At 36.7% G+C, this 22,416-nt stretch overlaps 6 protein-coding genes, 12 non-coding genes and 1 pseudogene across 18 annotated transcripts; 14 read left to right on the top strand and 5 right to left on the bottom strand.

Annotated features, from left to right (window-relative positions):
• Window positions 1–2,353: 2,353 nt before the first annotated feature.
• LOC137582050 (kelch-like protein 3) lies at window positions 2,354–3,821 on the bottom strand. The gene has a single exon (XM_068296481.1). It carries the CDS (start codon window positions 3,791–3,793, stop codon window positions 2,354–2,356), a length of 1,440 nt encoding a protein of 479 aa, XP_068152582.1. The 5' UTR covers window positions 3,794–3,821.
• A 5,663-nt stretch (window positions 3,822–9,484) lies between these two features.
• LOC137582430 (cecropin-1/3) lies at window positions 9,485–9,853 on the bottom strand. The gene is made up of 2 exons (XM_068296964.1): window positions 9,714–9,853; window positions 9,485–9,656 (listed from the first exon to the last, which is right to left on the bottom strand). The coding sequence occupies exons 1-2, from the start codon at window positions 9,810–9,812 to the stop codon at window positions 9,564–9,566; spliced, it is 192 nt and encodes a 63-aa protein (XP_068153065.1). The 5' UTR covers window positions 9,813–9,853; the 3' UTR covers window positions 9,485–9,563.
• A 1,101-nt stretch (window positions 9,854–10,954) lies between these two features.
• LOC137582425 (cecropin-2) lies at window positions 10,955–11,400 on the bottom strand. The gene is made up of 2 exons (XM_068296957.1): window positions 11,222–11,400; window positions 10,955–11,153 (listed from the first exon to the last, which is right to left on the bottom strand). Exons 1-2 carry the CDS (start codon window positions 11,318–11,320, stop codon window positions 11,061–11,063), a joined length of 192 nt encoding a protein of 63 aa, XP_068153058.1. The 5' UTR covers window positions 11,321–11,400; the 3' UTR covers window positions 10,955–11,060.
• A 1,039-nt stretch (window positions 11,401–12,439) lies between these two features.
• LOC137582473 (cecropin-1/3-like) lies at window positions 12,440–12,754 on the bottom strand. The gene is made up of 2 exons (XM_068297040.1): window positions 12,598–12,754; window positions 12,440–12,532 (listed from the first exon to the last, which is right to left on the bottom strand). Exons 1-2 carry the CDS (start codon window positions 12,694–12,696, stop codon window positions 12,440–12,442), a joined length of 192 nt encoding a protein of 63 aa, XP_068153141.1. The 5' UTR covers window positions 12,697–12,754.
• Window positions 12,755–14,800: 2,046 nt separating this feature from the next.
• Window positions 14,801–15,221, bottom strand: LOC137582364 (cecropin-2-like). The gene is made up of 2 exons (XM_068296872.1): window positions 15,051–15,221; window positions 14,801–14,982 (listed from the first exon to the last, which is right to left on the bottom strand). The coding sequence occupies exons 1-2, from the start codon at window positions 15,147–15,149 to the stop codon at window positions 14,890–14,892; spliced, it is 192 nt and encodes a 63-aa protein (XP_068152973.1). The 5' UTR covers window positions 15,150–15,221; the 3' UTR covers window positions 14,801–14,889.
• Window positions 15,222–15,775: 554 nt separating this feature from the next.
• RpS7 (ribosomal protein S7) lies at window positions 15,776–21,145 on the top strand. Its single transcript, XM_068296967.1, has 4 exons — window positions 15,776–15,875; window positions 16,090–16,257; window positions 16,340–16,672; window positions 20,896–21,145. Exons 2-4 carry the CDS (start codon window positions 16,090–16,092, stop codon window positions 20,977–20,979), a joined length of 585 nt encoding a protein of 194 aa, XP_068153068.1. The 5' UTR covers window positions 15,776–15,875; the 3' UTR covers window positions 20,980–21,145.
• Window positions 16,875–17,012, top strand: LOC137583300 (small nucleolar RNA psi18S-1377). The gene has a single exon (XR_011033404.1). It is a non-coding gene; the product is annotated as a small nucleolar RNA psi18S-1377 (small nucleolar RNA).
• LOC137583287 (small nucleolar RNA psi18S-1377) lies at window positions 17,142–17,279 on the top strand. The gene has a single exon (XR_011033393.1). It is a non-coding gene; the product is annotated as a small nucleolar RNA psi18S-1377 (small nucleolar RNA).
• Window positions 17,377–17,514, top strand: LOC137583294 (small nucleolar RNA psi18S-1377). The gene has a single exon (XR_011033400.1). It is a non-coding gene; the product is annotated as a small nucleolar RNA psi18S-1377 (small nucleolar RNA).
• On the top strand, window positions 17,612–17,749 carry LOC137583293 (small nucleolar RNA psi18S-1377). Its single transcript, XR_011033399.1, has one exon. It is a non-coding gene; the product is annotated as a small nucleolar RNA psi18S-1377 (small nucleolar RNA).
• Window positions 17,847–17,984, top strand: LOC137583292 (small nucleolar RNA psi18S-1377). Its single transcript, XR_011033398.1, has one exon. It is a non-coding gene; the product is annotated as a small nucleolar RNA psi18S-1377 (small nucleolar RNA).
• On the top strand, window positions 18,114–18,251 carry LOC137583301 (small nucleolar RNA psi18S-1377). The gene has a single exon (XR_011033405.1). It is a non-coding gene; the product is annotated as a small nucleolar RNA psi18S-1377 (small nucleolar RNA).
• LOC137583286 (small nucleolar RNA psi18S-1377) lies at window positions 18,349–18,486 on the top strand. Its single transcript, XR_011033392.1, has one exon. It is a non-coding gene; the product is annotated as a small nucleolar RNA psi18S-1377 (small nucleolar RNA).
• LOC137583296 (small nucleolar RNA psi18S-1377) lies at window positions 18,903–19,027 on the top strand (annotated as a pseudogene).
• LOC137583288 (small nucleolar RNA psi18S-1377) lies at window positions 19,154–19,291 on the top strand. The gene has a single exon (XR_011033394.1). It is a non-coding gene; the product is annotated as a small nucleolar RNA psi18S-1377 (small nucleolar RNA).
• On the top strand, window positions 19,389–19,526 carry LOC137583291 (small nucleolar RNA psi18S-1377). Its single transcript, XR_011033397.1, has one exon. It is a non-coding gene; the product is annotated as a small nucleolar RNA psi18S-1377 (small nucleolar RNA).
• On the top strand, window positions 19,624–19,761 carry LOC137583290 (small nucleolar RNA psi18S-1377). The gene has a single exon (XR_011033396.1). It is a non-coding gene; the product is annotated as a small nucleolar RNA psi18S-1377 (small nucleolar RNA).
• On the top strand, window positions 19,859–19,996 carry LOC137583289 (small nucleolar RNA psi18S-1377). Its single transcript, XR_011033395.1, has one exon. It is a non-coding gene; the product is annotated as a small nucleolar RNA psi18S-1377 (small nucleolar RNA).
• On the top strand, window positions 20,094–20,231 carry LOC137583285 (small nucleolar RNA psi18S-1377). Its single transcript, XR_011033391.1, has one exon. It is a non-coding gene; the product is annotated as a small nucleolar RNA psi18S-1377 (small nucleolar RNA).
• Window positions 21,146–22,416: the final 1,271 nt, after the last annotated feature.

Raw genomic sequence — 22,416 nt, 5'->3', positions numbered from 1 at the left:
TATAACTCTGGATTGCTTTCCTTGAAATCCTCTCATATTTTTATTAAAATCTTTTACTAAAAAGTTGAATGAGCAAGTCTTAAATCAATTTAAAATGAATTTTAAGGGTGCCGCAATTGCTTAAGCCGTAAAGTCGCAACTGTACTTCGGACAGGCGTTTCATCTGGTGTTAAATTTTCCAAATACCTTTTATTTGATTGCACAGGGTCACTCAGCTCCCATAATGACCACGCATAAATGACTATTGGGCTTGGTGGGAGGGGGGGAGTTTTTGGAAATTACAAAAACTTAACGAGCAGAAAATGCGTTTTGAAGTTTGCAGCATCATCAACATGATGTTATATAGATCCATGGATGCTCGTTATCAATTTTTGAGGGTTGTTTTCAATTTAACCCCTTGGCAATTAACATGACAACGGCAACAAAAAGCGTTGACCACTTGACCAGCCTTCGGTGGAAAGTGTTACTAGCCCTAATTGAAAGTCATTGAAAGTGTGTGTGTGTTGGGTGTGTGTGAACATTTTACAATTGTTTCAAACATTGTTAAGATCAAACAGGTTAAACAGCTGGCTAAATTCTAGATGGCCTGCTGCTCTGTCCGTCCGGCAGTGCCTGTCAAATTTGACAAATGACTGGTCAAGCCCAATTGTTTCGAATGAGTGGACAATTTTCTTTCACTTTTTTTGTGTTTTGCGTGTTGCATGTAAATGCAAAGTTCAGTGGACACAAGTTAAACAGTTGTCGCTAAGAATGGTGGAAATAAAGCCTAACATCAAGGGGTACAGTTTGACAACAACTGAAACAAACACTTGCCCCAAAAATGTCACAACCTTATCATTATCATCTTTATCTAACCTAATAACTGAGTGAAATTGAAACAGCTTAACCCTTATAAACAAGTCACAGCTGTCAGAACATCCCACCCTACCATAAATCACGAGAAAATAGCTGAGAAATGAAAATGATTCTTTATGAAAAATTACGCGAAAAGCGAACCAAAAATATGAAAGTAGCATGGAAAAACCTCCCCCTCGAAGGGGTTACATGTTCGAGGATTTAAAGTCAAACCGCATGGGAGTGAGAATGAGATTCAATGGAGGATTCGTTGTGGGACTTACAGGCGTCCAACATCAATCAAAACACGCGACGCGACAGTTTTCCAATGATGCGATTTGCACTAACGATGCTGCGGCGTACTGTCTGATCCTATGACCCACCCACCTCCTTCACACATGCCTGACAGAAAGTCATTTGAAATTGGTTGAAATTTAAAGTAGTTTGACGGTGCTTTCCTGGTCTCTGAACTTGAACCCTTTGGGATTTCACTCTTTTGAATAATGATGATGATGTCGTTGTCGATGTTATTGACGGGGTTTGTTACTGGGAAAATTTGCATGTGAGGGAATATAAATATCGGGGGAAGGGGGGAAGGCCCCATGTAATTTACACGTTTGACAAAGTATCAATGATATCGAGTCGATGATGATGAACGACACACACTGTCGTCACCCATGACACAAATCGTGGTCCCAAATCGTTTTTTACACAGCGACAACAAACAACTGAATGGAAGGGGTTGGGTGGGGGAAGGCGAAGAAGTTACAGCCCAAACAAAAAACTCCTTTCAGCCGCCTCCCTCCTGATACTCCATCCTCCTAATGTGTGCATTTTCACGCCGTCGTCTCTGAAGTGGGTGGAGATACATATGTATGTAGAAGGAGAGACAGCGAGGGGAAGGGTAGGTAGGGTAAACATATCCCGCGGCGCTTTCTCTACACATCCTTCCAACAATGTGTGAAAGTTTTTTTCTGTTCTGCCCTTTTTTCAAAATGAGAAGAGCGACAAAAAAAAAAAAGGGAATGAAGCACCCCATGTGTCAGCCACAGGCAGACCTCCATCCAGTTGGGCTCCTTTTTAGTAGTTTTTAATGTTGTTTCGGTACCCCAGTCCCCCTGGGGCTTTTGCCACTTCTGGCCAAGAGCGTTTTGTACTTTTCTACAAAATTAATTTTAACCACAAAACTTGCCACATTTCGATGATTAATGATTTGTTTTGGTCGACACGCAATCGACGAATCGGAGAGAAGAAAGCGAAATGTGATATATCCCCCCATGTGGTGGGTTCCCGTTTAATCTTTTTTGTTTTTTTTTTTATTGGTTTGAAATTGAAATTATTATTATTAATTTCTTTGTTATCATAAAATTCATTAATAATTTTTATGGTTCCTTGACAGGAATCACACAGCATGGCAAAGTAAGTCAAACTGAAGTTGCTATAAGAGAAAAAAAGAAAGATAACACAAACATCAGTTACTATATAAGATATAGGATTTGAAACATTATTTTTACTTACTTTATGAGTTAAAAATTTGTACAAGATCTTTCTTTCTTTCCTTACCCTTCTTAGGAGGTATATCAATGGTCCTAGCTTCGCCATAAGCGATGTCAGCACCATCGTCAGCCCATTTGATTTGTAGGGAGCATAATAAATCATTGAATTCCAATTTACTAAACCTGTGCTGAAAGGGATAGGACAAATCGTAGATATGATACGGGCATCCCATATGATAGATCCATCTACGTGGATATTGAACTTTCAACTTGTGCTCAGCACAAACTTCGACAAACTCGCCATGCTTAGTGTGCTGGAGACGAACACCAATGAATGTCATGGCACTCTCGAGAAGTGCCGGAGTCTGGGGATCCATGTGAAAGGCCAACAGCATGGGATCTGCTGAAAAGAGTTCCACCTTGTTTTTAGCATTGCAACCATCCTTCAGGCGGAATAGAAAGGACATGGGCATGTAGGGAAAACGAACGGCGGCCATGGTTCGTCGCAAATGCTTTTGACGTTGCTCTGGCATGTGATTGAGCCAACGCAAGACAGCCAGAAATACCTCAATTTCCGAGTTAACACCAATGGAGTCGAGGGAAATTATTTCCACCAACTCATCCACTGTCAGATCGAGGAAACTATTGTGGCCAACCAGGCCCAGGAAATACGCCCTAAGACGGGACAACATCACCGCTTTCAAATCATTCAGCAGGGGCAATTTTCTTGCCTCCATGTACACTTCCATGGCAACCTTCTCCCTCACACTTCTCTGCGACAACAGTTTCCAGCAGTCGCGTTCCAGCAAATCAATTTTCAATTTTTTGGCCACCTGCAGCATAGGGGCCACAGCTGGAGCAGCTGGTAGCTCACGAAAGCGCATCCATTTATAGGCCAACTCAAATCCTTTTGCTGGCACATCCTCTGCGTTGAATTTAAACTCGCGAACACGCCAATCCCGGTTGGAAAAGCACCTCGAATAGCACCTCAAGATATCGCCGCTACATTTAATACTGTAGTCTTCACCGATTAAAACGCGAGAAGTTTCTGCGCGATCATCCTTTATCATATCCTTGACTATATCACTAAGTTTCTGCTTTGGCGGATTATTGTAAATCTTAATCTTACGTTTGGGCTTATACGGATAGAATGAATAAAGAGAAACATCTGGCACTTGAATGTCCTGAGCATTGGTATATTCTTCATCCGTTAAGATCCTCCACTTCTCAGGGGCAGCATCCGTTTCCGTATCTGCGCCAATTTTTTTAGCGTCACCAGCTTTTGATGCAGATGATGGCAAGACTTTTTCAGTCGGCAATTTGACTCTGCGATTCTCCACCACAGTGGGATGGTCCGAATCTTCTGTACTTGATGTACTTGAGTCGTCTTCATAATTCAAATCAATTTCGGATGTATCACTCTCGCCAGAGGAATCCGATTTCTTGGACATTTTGCTGAGCATAACAGAGAGAAAAAGTAAAAGTATTTAATGCCTGACTCCTAGCTAGGTTATGAGGTAACAGTTTTCGTTTCCGAGAACTATTTGAATGACTTTTAAAGGCTATGTCTACTATGAAATATCAAGATTATAGACACACACACACATTCCATTTGCATTAGTGTTAACGTTGACTTGCAATCTGATTTGCAAATTTCTATCATTTTTCAAGCTGTCAGTCACAGACACACACAAGGATTCTGTCGGCGGTCGTCGGTCGTCGGTCGTCTGGAGATGTGTTACCTTTTGCATTTTGGCAAACTTCCTCCCCCCTTTTTGGGCAACAATAAAAAGACAAACATATTGACAGCTCAATACCATTACTGAACGTAATGTTTAAATAAAAAATTTGCATTCATTTAGCTGGAGGACGAGCTGAATGTCTTCCCCTGTCTCACACTCATTTCACCCCTCAAGATTTGGGCGCCCAATCAGCGAAACGTCAAATGTCCCAACCAACATATGTTCCAGTCAAATTTTGCACGATTTATAAATATTTCGCGTCTTTTTTTTTGTTGTGTAAAGTGTCCTGGTGTGCCCGAAATGATTTGGGCGTTGAAATGCCATCATCATCATCTACATCAACATCAACTTGGAACTCTCTGTTCCACCCACTTGGAGTGTAAAAATTAATGATGTTTTACATAGTTCGGCTGGGAATTGTCGCACATGTGTGACTGACTGGCGGAGTGACATTTTTATATCCGTTTGCAATTTTTAAGCTGTGGCAAAAAAGAAATTTGAAAAAAATGTTTTTCTTTTCTTTTGACGCGTAAATTGACACGACTTTGCTTTCTCCTCGTTTATGTAAAAAAAAATATCCCAGCTCGTTATGCTAATATCCTTTTCAGAGTAAAGAGTTTTTGATTAATGATGTCTAGTGAAAATATGAAAGATCTCACATCTGGCATACCTTTATTAGTTTGAAATTTGTAAACCAAGTTATGGATATTTTTACTCCCTTCGAAGGACTCTCCTCTTTCATTTGCTCGCTAGTCCTCACATTACAGACTCTCTCTTAATATTTAATCATTTCGGAGAGGTAAAAAGTCAAACAATGAGACCATGCTAAGGGTCGGTTTGTAGGCTTAATCAGAAAATCAAACAATTGACATTCAATATGGTCTAATTTTTTACGCTGCCATTAAACAAATTATTGACATAGAAATGGGGGACGGCAAAATGAGACATGGCAGACAGTCCGTCAGTTATTTTTTCAACAATTCCCCAAAGGAATTGAACAAAAACATATCAATAAACCAAACAACAACAACAACAACAATAGCAGGGCAGAACAAATAGCCAAAGAAAATCCATAACTAGGTAATTGAAAAATTTCACAATGAAATTTGATCTATCAATTTGGGGTTAGACTGTACTTTTAACTATAGAATAGAATAGAATACATGAAAAGTTTTCTTAACTGCATTTGACAGGATGTTGTTTTTTTTTTTTTGTTTTGTTGTCTTCTGATATGAAAATAATTCAAATAAATTTCCTGTTAAATAAGTGAGAAATTATGGCAAAAGTCCTTTTTGGTGTGTCTGTCCTGTTTCCGCATAATTAAGTGCACTCAAAAGGTGTTTTGTGTGCGGGGAAAAAAAAATCTGGTATACATTTACATAATGCAGACAGTCGCCGAGGATTTATAGTGTGTGTGTGTGTGTGTGCCTGTGTGTGTGTGTGTGTGTTGGTTGCTTCTCAAGTGCCGCAAATTAATTCAAATGAAATGCGTTTGCTATAAATCTAGAACAAATTTCAGGACTTAATCCTCTGACATTTTTTTTTTCTTGTCCATTGTTCGGTCTAATTTCATGCAATTTCGTCACCTTCTGTTGAGCTGGTACTGGGAGCTGGCTTTTGATTGGCGCTAATCACAAAAGTGTCAACGACCAGGCCAGAGAAGGAAACTGCGTTTGCTTCATTTCCGCTTTTAATCACCCCCCAGGACCAGGAACAGACATAAGACCAGGGTCCCATGGTCCCATGGTCCCATGGTCTTTTGTTCGCCAGAAATCAGACCAAAACACTTGGGCAAAACTAATTTCCCGTTAATGAGGGTCGCTCGTCCTTCTTCTTCTTCTGTCCAGGCTGTTGCTCTCTGTGTTTTTTTTCTTTCTCGTTTTTCCTTTGATTAAGCATTTTGCTTAACTCACACATGCGTCTCATTAATAATTTTTTCGCAGCCACCAATCGAGATTAATTTACGCCTGGACAGAATCTGACGTGTGCCTGTCATAGGGAGAAATTCCCAAAACAAAAAAAGGTTCGGCCTAAAAAGTCTTCTTTTATCTTCATTATATGATATTGGAGGGGGAGGGGTGGTGGGGAACGACTGGTCTCTGCTGAGGCATTAAATTGTTATTAATTGAAAGTCAAAAGTGTGTAATAGAAATTTTAATTGGATTGTTTTCTTATCATTAAGATGTGAACGAAATTGTTAATCTCATTTTCAATTCATTTTCATTATGGAAATAAATGAAATTTATGTAGGAGCGACTTAGGAAATGTTGAAGGTTTACCTACATCCTCAAAAAGGATTCCAAATATCCATGTTTCGTAGACTCCCCATAGATCAGTCTATGCGTAGAATTACCTTTTTGCAACCCAACTTCTAAACGATTTAGCATATTGTTAATAAAGGAATCTGATTCCTTGCCCATCATTCGAGAAAACGTGCTAATATATATGAAATTTTTACTATTCATAAGCAAAAAAATTCCTCACATGTGTGACTTATCTTTTCTATGGGGGCAAACACAATCTAATCGGATCTCAAGCGTATTCGACTGGAAACTGACAACATTTCAATAATTTTTATTACCCAACGAGAGTTATGCATTGTCAGGACATACATATACATATAAGGACATCAATTCAATGCCTAAACACAATATGTGTGTGTGTGTGTGAGGGCAAAACAATTTCAATTTGCCCTAAAAAGCCACCCAAAAGAAATCTATAGAATGAGCATAGAAAACCTTTTCATTGTTGTCTTGTGTTTATTAAATTGTTGAATACGCCGCTCTCCAAAGGGGTGTTTGTCAGTTGGATGGGTGACAGAGAGCTAAAGGACATGAACCCGGGTTCGAATTCTGGCCACCTTTGTTAATCGTCAAGCTGACAATAAATCTTGTCAAGGCGGACGAAATGGAAATGGAGAAATTGAATTGCGTATGAAATGTAATTTCTATTCCCGACATGGACTAAATCTATATACAGATTCATTCTCATGCCAAAAAAATAAAAAGAAACAGGCAACAAATATTTCATAAAGTGAATTGTTTTTGCCTTGGTCCTTGTGCAACAAATTTGAATTTGACTTGGTCTATGCCCTTACCAAAAGGAGTTTAGAATGTTGGAAACAGGAGAACTATAGAGTAATATCTATGATATATAATTCGAAAAAATTATAATAATATTTCCTGTTTTTTCACAGAGGTAAATAAAAGTGTCTACAAACTTCTGTGTACAGTCAAATTGGAAGTCAAAGGACTCTCTCTACTTCTTGTTTGTCTTTTTTAGTCAAATGCTAGAGAAATGTTAGCTGTTGACTACACACAGGACTATCCATGATTTATAATACATTTATGTAAGTGGTGAAAGGACGAGGACGACCCCTTCGACTATTGTCTGCCTTTGGTACCAAAAACTTGGACTCCAATTGGTTTCTTGGTTTAGTGGCAAATTTCCTGTCTTTTGGCATTATCAAATTATGCTTTCAACAGATTATGGCTTTTTAAATATGATAAATGATACGAATGGCCGGAATGTTGTTACGGTTGGCACATCAAAAGCCGCAAATTCTTCAGTACTGCTCATGACAACCCAAAGCCACGCCCATTTTAAAAGAAAATCGAAAGTTGAAACAGGCGAATTGAATTTAAATTTGCTGATTATGTACTGAGTGTTGAACTCAAGTAGTGCGAATAATGGTTATATTGAGCCATAAAAGAAATTAAGTCAAACATTATTTTTATGCCTCGACCCCGTGGAAACCCTCCCCCTTTGGAATGAAGAGAAAAACAACTTTCACCACCTTTTTGAACTTTTTAGCAAATATTATTGATACATCGGCGGCTTCTCAATGGTTTGTAAACGATTTCTGAAGAGCTTCTTCTTCGTCACAGGGTGCCGTTGTCGTCCTTACAGATTAGATCCTGCAACGCATATTACACATTATATTTTGAAACAGATTTTCAAGTGTTATTCTAGGGGGATGGGAGTGGGGGGGCTTACAGATGATTTTCCAACAATCAGCACCGCGGGCGTCTGTCCTCATCAGGAGGAAGTTGTAAAAATTTCTATAATTTAAAAATGATTATTACTTTGCAGCAGAGGGAGCGGGGTGGGTGGGTGCCAGGCACTGAATCTGTATGAAAATCAATGCATAAATTACAAAAGCTGATCTTTATTGTTATTCAAATCATTTGGCAGCTGCACATTTGGTTGGCGCTTTCCAAAACGAAAAAAAAAAAAAAAATGGAAATGATAATGATTGACTGGCCCAACATGGAATCCCCAGTTCAAAGCTGTCAATAATTCCCACCATGTGCTAGGGATTTACTTCAATTTTTTTTCATCACTGTCTTGCCAAAGGCAAAAACATTAAAAAACATCAACAAAAAGTGGAAAAGGAGACTCTCGCGATTGGCAGTCAAGCTGTCGATTTCCCAAGCGAATTGCCATAATCCAATCTGAGACGTCATGTAATTAGGTTGCAAGTCCTCGATGAAATAAAAACTTTTTTCTAAAATTTCAAACGTCTTTTGTATCAAGGCATTAAATTGAACACCTTTACTTTACTTTGTAGAGTATTTAATAGACAAAGGACTAAAAATTATGGAGATTTTCTTCTCACTTTCATTTTTATAATGAAAGTAGAAAGTTCAGATTCTTCTAGCCCAGAAAACTGAAGGCTAAACTAAATGAAGGCCTAAACTATATTAAGGATATCATTTCCTTCAATTCATTCATACCTATTTTAAATATTTAGAACTCAAGCAACGCCTCAGTTTATATCAAAGGACCCTTGTGCATTATCTAAACGTCCTTTTTTAACCATTTCCCACTTTCTTAACGTATTCAAAAACTATTCAAAATTAATTGCAAATTTTCTTTGTTAGCGGCACACAAAAGAACCTTCAATAGCCTTAACAAACCTTAAATAAATGTTTTATTCAAAATTCAATTTCCCCGCTAAGTATGGCCCTTGAATTTCCACACTCATTTTCCCATTCCAATTGTTTTACTTAACTTAATATGTATTTTCACAAGGAGCACTGATAATTTAATGTAAACTTTTGCGGTCACGTGTCGGCGGCCACCGCCTCAATATGTAAGTAAATCAAAGTAAATTACAACCACACACACATAGACACACACATGGCCCATGGGCAACATGAGTATCAACCCACATCACCCCATAAACAGAAAGCGAGTTAGAGAAAAGGTTCACAAGTGTTTTGACATTTAAACACGTTTTGTATTCGAAATGACCAGCCAAGGGCAGGGGGCAGGGACCGGTTGCATAGGGTCTATTACCAAGGGAGCTCTTACACTTGTGCAAACTGTGAGAACCCAATCTACCCTGTGAAAATATGAAAGATTTTCCCCACACACGCACTCAAACTCTCACATTTTTCCAAGTAGGTATCATATGTAAATTTTATTTCTAATTTGGTAAGTTTTGTTCAATAAATAAATAAATACAAAAGGCTTTTTAACAAAGTCCTTAACCCCGTGCTGTGGCTGCCACATTGGCGGCTTGTTGAGCTATTCCCAATCCTTGAATGGTGGCATCACGAGTGTGTTGGCCAATGCGTTCCTGGAAAGAGGATTAGTTGTAGTTTTCTGCCTATAATTTGATTCGCCTGTAACTTACAATTTTCTTGCCAATCTTTTTCAGCCAACCAGCTTCGGATTGTCCCATGCTAATGGCCAGGATGAGGGCAACAAAGATGAAGATCTTGTAGAAGTTCATGATGATATTTCCTTTTGTTGGACTGAAAGATTGAGCTGTTGCTGCTGAGCGACTGATGACTTGACTGTTCAAGCTGTTGGGTTTATATACCTTGCTGATGCTGATAAGACTGACTAAGAAGGGGATTTTTCTTGTTCTGTGAGCGATTATGGGGAAAGGAATCCCCTTTTAGCAGGTGAGGAATGTGTGATTTTTATTTGATCAGCTTTCTTTTCTCCATCTCTCTCGGTATCATTGATTGACTTTGGTGAATACCAATTCAAACACAACTGTATTTTGTTAGACACGACTCACATATCATCCACCACCATTGCGGAAAAGAAAACAAAAATTTTGTATCTTTAATTTCTAACCATGAAAAAGACAACAAATGAATTAATTCCATTGAGGAGAAGCGAGTGAGGGGTGGTGGTTTGTGATACAGTTGAGTGGGATGCGAGTATTGTCAGGATATGCCACTAATTTCCTTAACAAGTAAAAACGGTTTATGCTATGTGGGTCCTGACTTTGCCCTGCCCTTGCCGTTCCCTGTCTATCAGTGCCCTCCACTTCTCTTGCCGGTGCTCGTTTCCGGTTCTGTGGCTCGACTCCTTGTTACTGGCTTTTGGCAAAATGTAAATAAAATCGCTTGAATTAACCGCTGACTGACAGCAACAAGCGGCAGGAGACTTTTGTGCGCTTCCATGTCATATTTGCCACAGCAGAAACCGGCATAATGCGACACATCCTTACAACAAGTTTCAGGAAACAGAGTGCATAAGACAATAAATACCTAAACTGGTTTCAGCATAATAGACAAGAGATTTATAACAAACGCAAATGCCTACAATACACAAATAAGAAAGCCAAAGAAAAGTAAGCAAGGATTAAAAGTGGGTAAGAGAACAAAGAAACAACCATAAAGAAAACACACAAAGAAAGGTAAAATATGATATCGAAAGAAATATATAAGAAGCAGCTGAATGGGGAAATAGTTTTCCCCCAGAGTTTTGAATGATATATACCCCAAAAAAATGTTTCATTTCAATTTGATAGACCAAAAACTCAAATCAATCTGAAATTTATAAATTTAACTGGCTAGTAAAGGAAACGATTTAAATAATGTTGTTATTGTAATTGTAATTGAAAAGAAAATTTGGTTTAGGTTTTCCAAATAATTTAATAATATTTTGATTTTATTATTTACATCTAAACTATTAAACGAATTTGTCAATAAATATAATAAATTTAAGGCACATCTTGGAGCTCTTAACCCCGGGCTGTGGCGGCGACATTTGCAGCCTGTTGAGCGATTCCCAATCCCTGGATGGTGGCATCTCGAGTGTGCTGGCCAACGCGTTCCTGGAAAGAAACGAATTGTTAGTTGATTTTGTAAGGGAATTCCAGGTTTTTATTTGTTTTTAACTTACAATTTTCTTGCCAATCTTCTTGAGCCAACCAGCTTCGGATTGTCCCATGCTAATGGCCAAAATGAGAGCAACGAAGATGAAGACCTTGTAGAAGTTCATGATGATATTTCCTTTTGTTGGATTGAAAGTTTGAGCTGTTGCTGCTGCTGCTGTTGCCAATGAGTGACTGATGACTTGATTACCCAGATCGCTGCTCTTATATACAATTTGAATCTGATAAGAAATGGTTTGATGATCTGCGGGGACTTTCTCTGGCAAAACACTAAAATCACCAAGGGGAAATCCCAAGAAGGTGAATGAAAAAAGAAAAAGAACATGTAGTGAAAGAGAAAGAATCGCCTAGGAACAGTATTATATTACTTTATATATAAAAGTTTCTTACTATTTGGATTAGCAATCTAAAAATTGCATCTCTTGGGGCTTATATATTTAGATTAGTCAGTAATTAGATATATATTAGATTAGATACATTAATAGATTAGTCAAGAAAATGTCAACATCTTAGACTGCTTAAAAATTATATATTCTCAATCAGCAAGTTGATCCAAAGTGCTAAAAATGCGATCTATATCTTTGAGCCATAAAACTAAGAGTCACAATTACAACAAATCGAAATAATCAACTTTATAAGCCTCTTACTTTATGAATCTCAAATTACCTCTCCTAGTTGCTATATCTTTTTTCAATATATTCTTAACTTTTTGGAACTAATGTTCCATGTTGTTTACACATTTAGTTTTCAAAATCACTGAAAATTCCGAAATTTCCACATATTCCTTAGGTCGGTTAAAAAGTTAAGAACTTTGAGAAATTTCAATAAATGTTTAATGTGTTTAAAACTTTTATTTATTCTGGTTTTCTCAAGCTATATTTTGAAAATTTTTTAACTGAAGTCAAATATATGTATCTATCTACTTCATTTGTGCTTTAAATTTTCGACTGGACTCATGCAAAATATAAAGAATTTCTGCGAAATCAAATTTTATAAGTTTTTAAAATTTTAATAAAGCTAAAAAAAAAATTGCATACCAATAAGAATTTTAGATAAATCGGTTTTTATTGTTTAAAAAAAGACTTCAATTTGTCTTTTTAAAAGAGATAGTAACAAATAATTTAGATATGTTTATAATAGATTTTATTGTTAATCTCAATTAATCATTTACATCTAGACTAAATCTAATAATAAATAGGATAATGGCAGGACACATGCTTCAGTTTTTAACCCCGGGCTGTGGCGGCAACATTGGCAGCCTGTTGAGCTATTCCCAGCACCTGAATGGAGGCATCTCGAGTGTGTTGGCCAATGCGTTCCTAGAGAGAAAACAATTATTAGTTAATCTCTGAAAGAATTCCTTTGGTTTTTATCTTTAACTTACAATTTTCTTGCCAATTTTTCGAAGCCAACCAGCTTCAGATTGCCCCATGCTAATGGCCAGGATGAGAGCAACGAAGATGAAAATCTTGTAGAAGTTCATGATGATATATGTCTGTATATATATTTAATGAGAGATTAAGCTTTTGCTGCAGCTGTTGCCAATGAGCGACTGATGTCTGAACTAATCAAGTCGTTCCTTTTTTATACCGATCTCTGTGCGTCTGATAAAGAGCATTCTGTTGATGAAAGGGGATTTTTCTTCTGCATAATCTCACTTCTATGCTCCGGAGAAGGAAAAACCAAAGGCAAATGAAGCCCAAGAAGTTTGGAGAATAATTTGATTTCTGTATTACTAGTATGAAAATATTTAAGGGTAAACCTAATTGTTAATTCTTGTCAAATTTATTACTAAATTTATGAATGAATGTTGATTAACCTATTTCATGTTAAAAATTTAATATCTATTAAAACATTTGTAGTATTTATTTATAAAGGTTTATAAATTTTAAGTAATTTATGTATACTAAAAATAAGAAACAAACAAATTTCATAAATAATATTTATAAATATAAATATGGCCAACCATTCTTGAATTTCTGAGTTATAGAAATGTATGTAAGAAACACTTAAATAAATAAATAATAACAGGGACAAACATGTTTCCCAATATAAATTAAGTAGACTAACTAATGTTATTTGATTTAAGGCTTTAAACATGTTCCCAGCCCAAAAAAAAAAACAATTTGCTAGAGAAATTATATATATATTATATAAAATAAATAGTATTTAATAAAATAAATAGTTATTTTGGTTGTGCATCAATAAATGTCTGTATATATATTTTTATCTTTAATATATTATTTAAAAAATACTAGAGAATAGAATAGTATAAAATATATATGCAAAATTTTCATTTTTTTGCATTTTTAAAGCTCATAAAAGGCCAAGTTAGTTTAAAATCTTTCTAGTATTCAAATGCTAAAACAAAGTTGTAAAATATTTATCTCATTGATAACAAATATGGCTAATAAGTCCGATAAACTGACAAGAAGGTTGAATTCTTTGGGCCGCTTCACACAGCCTTGTTTATGGCTACTGAACTTGGCAGAAACCAAGTGGGGACTTTTTTTTCTTCTTAGAGCTTCCCATACGCTCTGTGGGATTCACATAATGAATATGAGCCACAGGCAGAGAAAGATCGGGGGAGGCATGGGGAAGAGACACAAAGCAACAGGCAATCGAATTGATAACTACGAGTCGCTGATAAAGAACAGCTCGACACAAAAGACAGACAATTTAAAACCAATAAAAAGCAACAACAACAATTGAGACCATATTGCATATAGTATGTAACCCAGATGATCAGTCATGCTTATGTCATTATATGAGTAGCTTAGAGAGCGAGAGAGAGAGAGCGAGTTGAAATTCATTCATAAATTGATTCGTAGTAAAATGTTTGGGTAGAGTACAAATTGACTAATCGAGTCGAGTGATTTATCTGCTGTGTGTTCGGGCAAAACCTTGTTTGGTGATTAAGCCAGGTAATTAAACCATTCTGTTGTTTTTTTTGTTTGAAGGCTTTTAAAGAACTTTATGGTATTTCCTGTAGATTTGGGTACTTTTTTATTCAATTTGAATTCTTGTCCCATTGATTTTAGATTGGGATTTATATTTTTTAATTGTTTCACGGTCCTTATAAAGATAGCAAATGTACAGAATTCTAATTCGATGGGGATTTACACTTGTAAAGTTAAGAATGTCACTGAATCAATTTTATCTCAAGAAATAAACCAACGAATAATTCTTGGAAAAGATTTAATACACTTCAAGTTAAAAACAAAGCTAAATAAAACCATTTTAGAAGCAAATGTGAGATTCTGTAATCTGTAAGAATAACAGATATTTTATATATTTTATTAAGTCCATTTTTGGATGATGATCTAACACAATGTATAAGACAAACCAAAATATAAACAGAGTGGCTTTAAAACGTTAAGACAAGAGAATTTGTCAATTTAATTTATAATTTTCCCTAAGTTTTGATTAGTATCAAAAGTTGGTAAAAACAAAGGCGAAAAAGCACTTCGTAATCAGCATAGAACTGGTTTAGCATAACTTACTAACTATTAATTTAAGACCAATTGATGACAAGTAAATCAAATATCTGAAAAGTGGTTTTAAATCATTGTAAATGACAAATTAAGTCAGTTTTCAAAGTAATATATATTTTTAAAGCATTTCAATTTAGATTAACGAATACATTTTGTAATAAATAATACAATATAGAAAGTCTTTAGCCTCTAGCTGTAGCGGCTACATTGGCAGCCTGCTGAGCGATTCCCAATCCCTGGATGGTGGCATCTCGAGTGTGCTGGCCAACGCGTTCCTAGAAGGAAAAGAGTTGTTAGTTGATTTTGTAAGAGAATTACAGGTTTTTATTTGTTTTTAACTTACAATTTTCTTGCCAATCTTCTTGAGCCAACCAGCTTCAGATTGACCCATGCTAATGGCCAGGATGAGGGCAATAAAAATGAAGACCTTGTAGAAGTTCATGATGATATTTCTTTTTGTTGGATTGAACAATTGAGCGGGTGATGCTGATAGTACTGCCAATGAGTGACTGATGACTTGAACACCTAAGCTGCTGCTTTTATATACAACCTGAATCTGATAAGAGACGATCTGTTCATGTGTGGGGATTTTGTTTGTCATTTGAAAAGGGACTTTACATTTACATATGCCAAGCGATAATAATCTTATCTCTGAATATCTGTTTTCTCTCACTGAATATTTATTTGTAGAAATAAACTAACTTTATTGACGACCCTTTAAAAAGTTGCATAACTATTTCATCTATTGAATTGTCAACTTTACTATTAGTATCTTGAATTGAAAACTAGAAACATTTAAAAATTATTCATTTGTTTACGTTGATGAGTGATATAATCAGAAATTTGGTTTTACTTAAAAGTCAGTTTAAACTTACAAACTTGGCATATTAATTTCACTTACATTTAAAAATTCAAACAAAGCGCGCGCAATTTCGTTTGTCGGTGGCGCCCTCTAAGCATGCATTTGAGAAACAGTGAAAGCATCCCTGTTTGCAGCGAAACGATATATCGATATGTGTATCGTTGTGTTTTTATCGATACTTTTGCAACCCTACTGGAAATCGAAAAAATGGAGTTCTTTTTTTGCGTGGTGCGTTGTCGACACGTTGTCCGACAGAATTCCTGCTGGTTATTTTTGCATTTAAAGTGCAAATAAATTGTTTAAACGGTAGGTGCAAATACTGCAGCATGCCGTGGATGATGTGGATGTCATTTATCAACAAGTTGCGGGCGGATTTTCTGTAAAGTTGGCGCCAATGCTAGTTGGGCGAGTGCGGACCTAACCTCAAAGTTGACATCGCATGGCATGCATGGTCTTTATTTTTTTGATATGAATCGGATTGATGAACCGGAAACACTGAATTGTTTACAAACCATTGCAGATGGCTATTGGCTCCAAGATTATTAAGCCCGGCGGTTCGGACCCCGATGACTTTGAGAAGTCGATTGCCCAGGCTCTGCTTGAGCTGGAGGCTAACAGCGATCTGAAGCCCTACCTCCGCGACTTGCACATTACCCGTGCTCGCGAGATTGAGTTCGGCAGCAAGAAGGTGAGTCAGTTGCTTAGCAATTAATTGTGTGAATAACTTTTATTAATTATCCGTTTCGCTGCATCTACTCGTCATCCAATAGGCCGTCATCATCTACGTGCCCATTCCACAGCAGAAGGTGTTCCAGAAAATCCAAATCATTCTGGTCCGCGAGTTGGAGAAGAAGTTCTCTGGCAAGCATGTGGTTGTCATTGGTGAGCGCAGAATCCTGCCTAAGCCCACCCGCAAGGCCCGCAATCCTCTGAAACAGAAGCGTCCTCGCTCCCGCACTCTGACTGCTGTGTACGATGCCATCCTTGAGGATCTGGTCTTCCCAGCTGAGATTGTTGGCAAGCGTATCCGCGTCAAGCTGGACGGATCCCAGCTGGTTAAGGTGCACTTGGACAAGAACCAACAGACCACCATTGAACACAAAGTGAGTGAAACAAAATCCCTTACTTATCCAGTTGTGTCCTCGTGATTCTTGCGGTTGTTAATTTGCCAAACTCCGGGATTTTCACTGAGGACGCAGAGTATCAGTTGTGCCCATAACTCGTTACTGTGGTCCATTCAAACGCCTGCCAGCGGGTCCACATCTCCATATATGGGCCACATTCATCTACCTTGATATCAATTGACCGTTCTTGTGTTATTCGCTGAATTCATTTACCTAGTTCAGCGATTGTCAAACAGAACGCAGAAAAAAGCAATACTCCACGATGTTGAGCTCATTACTACCAGAGCTTTTACATTACTACAAATCCCTTGCGACAAAATGACCTTGTGATATAAAAAATGATATAAAATAGGACAAAATATGAGAAGTGACCTAGGAAGCAGGATGTAGGTTTAGGAAAATTTGGCTTTCTGTTGATTTCTTCTGACAGATTTGTTTGATTTCAATATCGTTCTTGTGTTATTTGCCGAAATCCTTCTTATAGTTCGGTGATTGTCAAACAGAACGTAGAGTAAAGCAATACTCCACGATGTTGAGCTCATTACAACCAGAGCTGTTACATTACTACAAATCCCTTGCGACAAAATAACCTTGTGATATAGAAAATGATATAAAATAGGACAAAATATGAGAAGATCTGCCTTTGTGTTGATTTATTCTGACAGATTTGTTTGAATTCAATATCGTTCTTGTGTTATTTGCCGAAATCCTTCTTATAGTTCGGTGATTGTCAAACAGAACGTAGAGTAAAGCAATACTCCACGATGTTGAGCTCATTACTCCCAGAGCTGTTACATTACTACAAATCCCTTGCGACAAAATAACCTTGTGATATAGAAAATGATATAAAATAGGACAAAATATGAGAAGATCTGGGTTTGTGTTGATTTCTTATAACAGATTTGTTTGAATTCAATATCGTTCTTGTGTTATTTGCCGAAATCCTTCTTATAGTTCGGTGATTGTCAAACAGAACGTAGAGTAAAGCAATACTCCACGATGTTGAGCTCATTACTCCCAGAGCTGTTACATTACTACAAATCCCTTGCGACAAAATAACCTTGTGATATAGAAAATGATATAAAATAGGACAAAATATGAGAAGATCTGGGTTTGTGTTGATTTCTTATAACAGATTTGTTTGAATTCAATATCGTTCTTGTGTTATTTGCCGAAATCCTTCTTATAGTTCGGTGATTGTCAAACAGAACGTAGAGTAAAGCAATACTCCACGATGTTGAGCTCATTACTCCCAGAGCTGTTACATTACTACAAATCCCTTGCGACAAAATGACCTTGTGATATAGAAAATGATATAAGATAGGACAAAATATGAGAAGTGACCCATAAAGCAGGATGTAGGTTTAGGAAAATATGGCTTTGTGTTGACTTATTCTGACAGATTTGTTTGAATTCAATATCGTTCTTGTGTTATTTGCCGAAATCTTTCTTATAGTTCGGTGATTGTCAAACAGAACGTAAAGTAAAGCAATACTCCACGATGTTGAGCTCATTACAACCAGAGCTGTTACATTACTACAAATCCCTTGCGACAAAATAACCTTGTGATATATAAAATTGTATAAAATAGGACAAAATATGAGAAGATCTGCCTTTGTGTTGATTTCTTCTGACAGATTTGTTTGATTTCAATATCGTTCTTGTGTTATTTGCCGAAATCCTTCTTATAGTTCGGTGATTGTCAAACAGAACGTAGAGTAAAGCAATACTCCACGATGTTGAGCTCATTACTCCCAGAGCTGTTACATTACTACAAATCCCTTGCGACATATACATTATCTCAGATACAAGCCCCGCCCATTTGCCTCCCGAATACTGATTTTTACTCCTAGTACTTTGGGACTTCCTATATTGGCGGCATAATAATCCGATCAGCTGTTGCAATATATGCTGTAATCTCAGTCTTTGATGCGGCATTTTAGCAGTAGATTGTACAACCGATTTCTTGTGTTATTCACTGAATTAAAGCTAGAGAAAAGGATGCATTATTTTCAGAGTTGTTTTTCTTGTTTTAATTAAGTATAAATACTTACTAAATACATTATCCCGACCATGACCTATTTGACTCTATAATTCGAATTAGGTTTTCGTTTTTGTATGGGTGTAAAGCGGAAGTCCCGAATTGAGAAACACTTATGCTGATAAGCATGTGCCCTAGTGATTCCTCGGTAGACGCTGCTAAAGTCATCCGTTATTCGCCGAATATCCTATCTTAATTCGGCGATTGTCACACAAAACGTAAAATAAAGCAAGTTCTCCATGTAGAGCTCATTACCACTAGAGCTTTTACATTACGTATCGCTTGCGACAAAATGACCTTGTGATATAGAAAATTATATAAAATAGGACAAAATATGAGTGACCCATGAAGCAGGATGTAGGTTTAGGAAAATTTGGCTTTGTGTTGATTTCTTATAACAGATTTGTATCAATTCAATATCGTTCTTGTGTTATTTGCCGAAATCCTTCTTATAGTTCGGTGATTGTCAAACAGAACGTAGAGTAAAGCAATACTCCACGATGTTGAGCTCATTACTACCAGAGCTGTTACATTACTACAAATCCCTTGCGACAAAATGACCTTGTGATATAGAAAATGATATAAAATAGGACAAAATATGAGAAGATCTGGGTTTGTGTTGATTTCTTATAACAGATTTGTTTGAATTCAATATCGTTCTTGTGTTATTTGCCGAAATCCTTCTTATAGTTCGGTGATTGTCAAACAGAACGTAGAGTAAAGCAATACTCCACGATGTTGAGCTCATTACTCCCAGAGCTGTTACATTACTACAAATCCCTTGCGACAAAATAACCTTGTGATATAGAAAATGATATAAAATAGGACAAAATATGAGAAGATCTGGGTTTGTGTTGATTTCTTATAACAGATTTGTTTGAATTCAATATCGTTCTTGTGTTATTTGCCGAAATCCTTCTTATAGTTCGGTGATTGTCAAACAGAACGTAGAGTAAAGCAATACTCCACGATGTTGAGCTCATTACTCCCAGAGCTGTTACATTACTACAAATCCCTTGCGACAAAATAACCTTGTGATATAGAAAATGATATAAAATAGGACAAAACATGAGAAGATCTGGGTTTGTGTTGATTTCTTATAACAGATTTGTTTGAATTCAATATCGTTCTTGTGTTATTTGCCGAAATCCTTCTTATAGTTCGGTGATTGTCAAACAGAACGTAGAGTAAAGCAATACTCCACGATGTTGAGCTCATTACTCCCAGAGCTGTTACATTACTACAAATCCCTTGCGACAAAATAACCTTGTGATATAGAAAATGATATAAAATAGGACAAAATATGAGAAGATCTGGGTTTGTGTTGATTTCTTATAACAGATTTGTTTGAATTCAATATCGTTCTTGTGTTATTTGCCGAAATCCTTCTTATAGTTCGGTGATTGTCAAACAGAACGTAGAGTAAAGCAATACTCCACGATGTTGAGCTCATTACTCCCAGAGCTGTTACATTACTACAAATCCCTTGCGACATATACATTATCCCAGACACAAGCCCCGCCCATTTGCCTCCCGAATACTGATTTTTTATTCGTAGTACTTTGGGACTTCCTATATTGGCGGCATAGTAATCCGATCAGCTGTTGCAATATATGCTGTAATCTCAGTCTTTGATGCGGCATTTTAGCAGTTGATTGTACACCCAATTTCTTGTGTTATTCACTGAATAAAGTTAGAGAATAGGATACATTATTTTGAGAGTGTTTTAATTAAGTTAATATATACTAAAGACATTAAACCGCCCATGAACTATTTGACACTATAATTCGAAAGGCGTCGGCACGGATTCAATTCAAATTGGATTTTCGTTTTTGTGTGCGTGAAAAAGCAGAGAAGTCCCGAAGTGAGAAACATTTTCATGCTGATAAGCATAAGCCAAAGTGTTTCCGTGGTTGACGCTGCTGAAGCCATCCGAGTCCTGGTGATTGACCGTGCTCGACCACTTTCTGAATACTTAATTTAGTGCTTGAATGTATAAATGGGCGGCAGAGAAAGTAATCCCACTTGCCTTTCGGCATATCCGAGGCTGCATAACTTTTAATGTTGTGTACAATTACGTTGGGACATTCTTTGCAATATATGCCATTGATTTAAGGAGAAGTTTGGACGTTGGAACTAATCTGTTTTACTTTTGTTACAGGTCGATACCTTCACATCGGTCTACAAGAAGCTGACTGGTCGCGATGTTACCTTTGAATTCCCCGACAACTATCTGAATGTCTAAGAGTTTCTGCGTGATTATTGCGCCGGTGTTCAGTTCATCAAGGAAAATAAAGGAAGGACTCACATCTGTATTCTGTCGTACAGAATAAATGTTATTTTTTACATGAGCTGCAGAACGTAACATCAAATAAAGAAAAAAAATAATGTAAACATTTTTTAAAATTTAACCATACTCAAATTAATTTATCAAGTCATGAACACTCTAATTGTGCGGGAAGTTTCAAATATCGTTTGATTAAGAGCAATCAAAGGAGGAGTACGTTCAATGCCCATATGTTACGCGAAAAAGGGCGGTAAAGTAAGTAAAGAATGTGTAGTAATTGTAACTTGTTCCATTTAATTCCCACATCCCATTGTCTGATTCTTATGTATGCCCATAAGGCTTGTGCTAGCGAAGCATAAAATCCTTTCCCCCCCATCAACACATGTGCAAAAAGGGGTTAATCTTTGTGTGTTGCCTCTAGTTTTCCACTTGGTTCGTCTCATTTACATACTTATGTAATTACAGGACAAGTTTTCAATAATCACATGTGGTGTGTTACCTCCTCTAGGATGAGGGTAACTGAGGTGATTGCTGGTGTTTAGGGTGGATGTTAAAACGAGATTAATGAGTGCCTTTTGTTCTTGATTTATGAGACTGCGACTTGAATAAAAGAAAGTAAAGGGATTGTTTGTTATATTACAATGTATATTTAGGACATTTTACTTAATTAAATGTAATCAGATTAATTATTTAAATACTTTACTAAAGGCATTTAAGCATCGAAACCAATTTGAATGAAGCGCCATTGTGAAACTAAGCAACACTGCGAACGTTCATCACTTTTCAACACTGAATAAAAGCTTTTACATGTTAAAGCTTTATTTAAACATAAATAATACGTTTCAAAATTTCATATTCTATTTGTTTATAAAAGTAAAAACAAAAGTAATACTTGTTAAATTTTTAATGTAAATTATTTTCAATTTTCTTTAAATTGATCGCATTTTGTGATTATTTTTCCCATTTTTCTTTTTGTTTGTTTGATGTTACTTTACGACTTGTATTAATCATAGCAGAATAACCGCCCCTTAATACATAACTAATACATATTATAGTATATATTGCAATTTTCACATTCAATTAGTGTCAACAGGCAAAGCACGCAATAGAATAATTTCGAAATGTTTTATATCCACGGCAGACGACTCAAAGACAATCACAAACAGGACACGAAATATGGAGGAAATGGACATACAGCTTTAAGGTCAACACAAATAACGAAAATGTATTTCTATGAATTAGTCCCAATAGTATGTAGGTCTGTTGGGTTGTTGTTGTGGCCACAACATACATATAATAGACCAGGGAAGGGGCATTGGGGGAGATTCATTCCCTTCAATGGGCAGACAGGCGACAGCCATTTGTGCACGCCTTCAAATTGTTTTGTTTTTCGTT

Source organism: Drosophila tropicalis, unplaced genomic scaffold (genome assembly GCF_018151085.1).
Source record: "Drosophila tropicalis isolate 14030-0801.00 unplaced genomic scaffold, ASM1815108v1 contig_859, whole genome shotgun sequence".
Classification (NCBI taxonomy): Eukaryota; Metazoa; Arthropoda; class Insecta; order Diptera; family Drosophilidae; genus Drosophila; species Drosophila tropicalis.
This window is presented reverse-complemented; position numbering and strand designations above follow the sequence as displayed.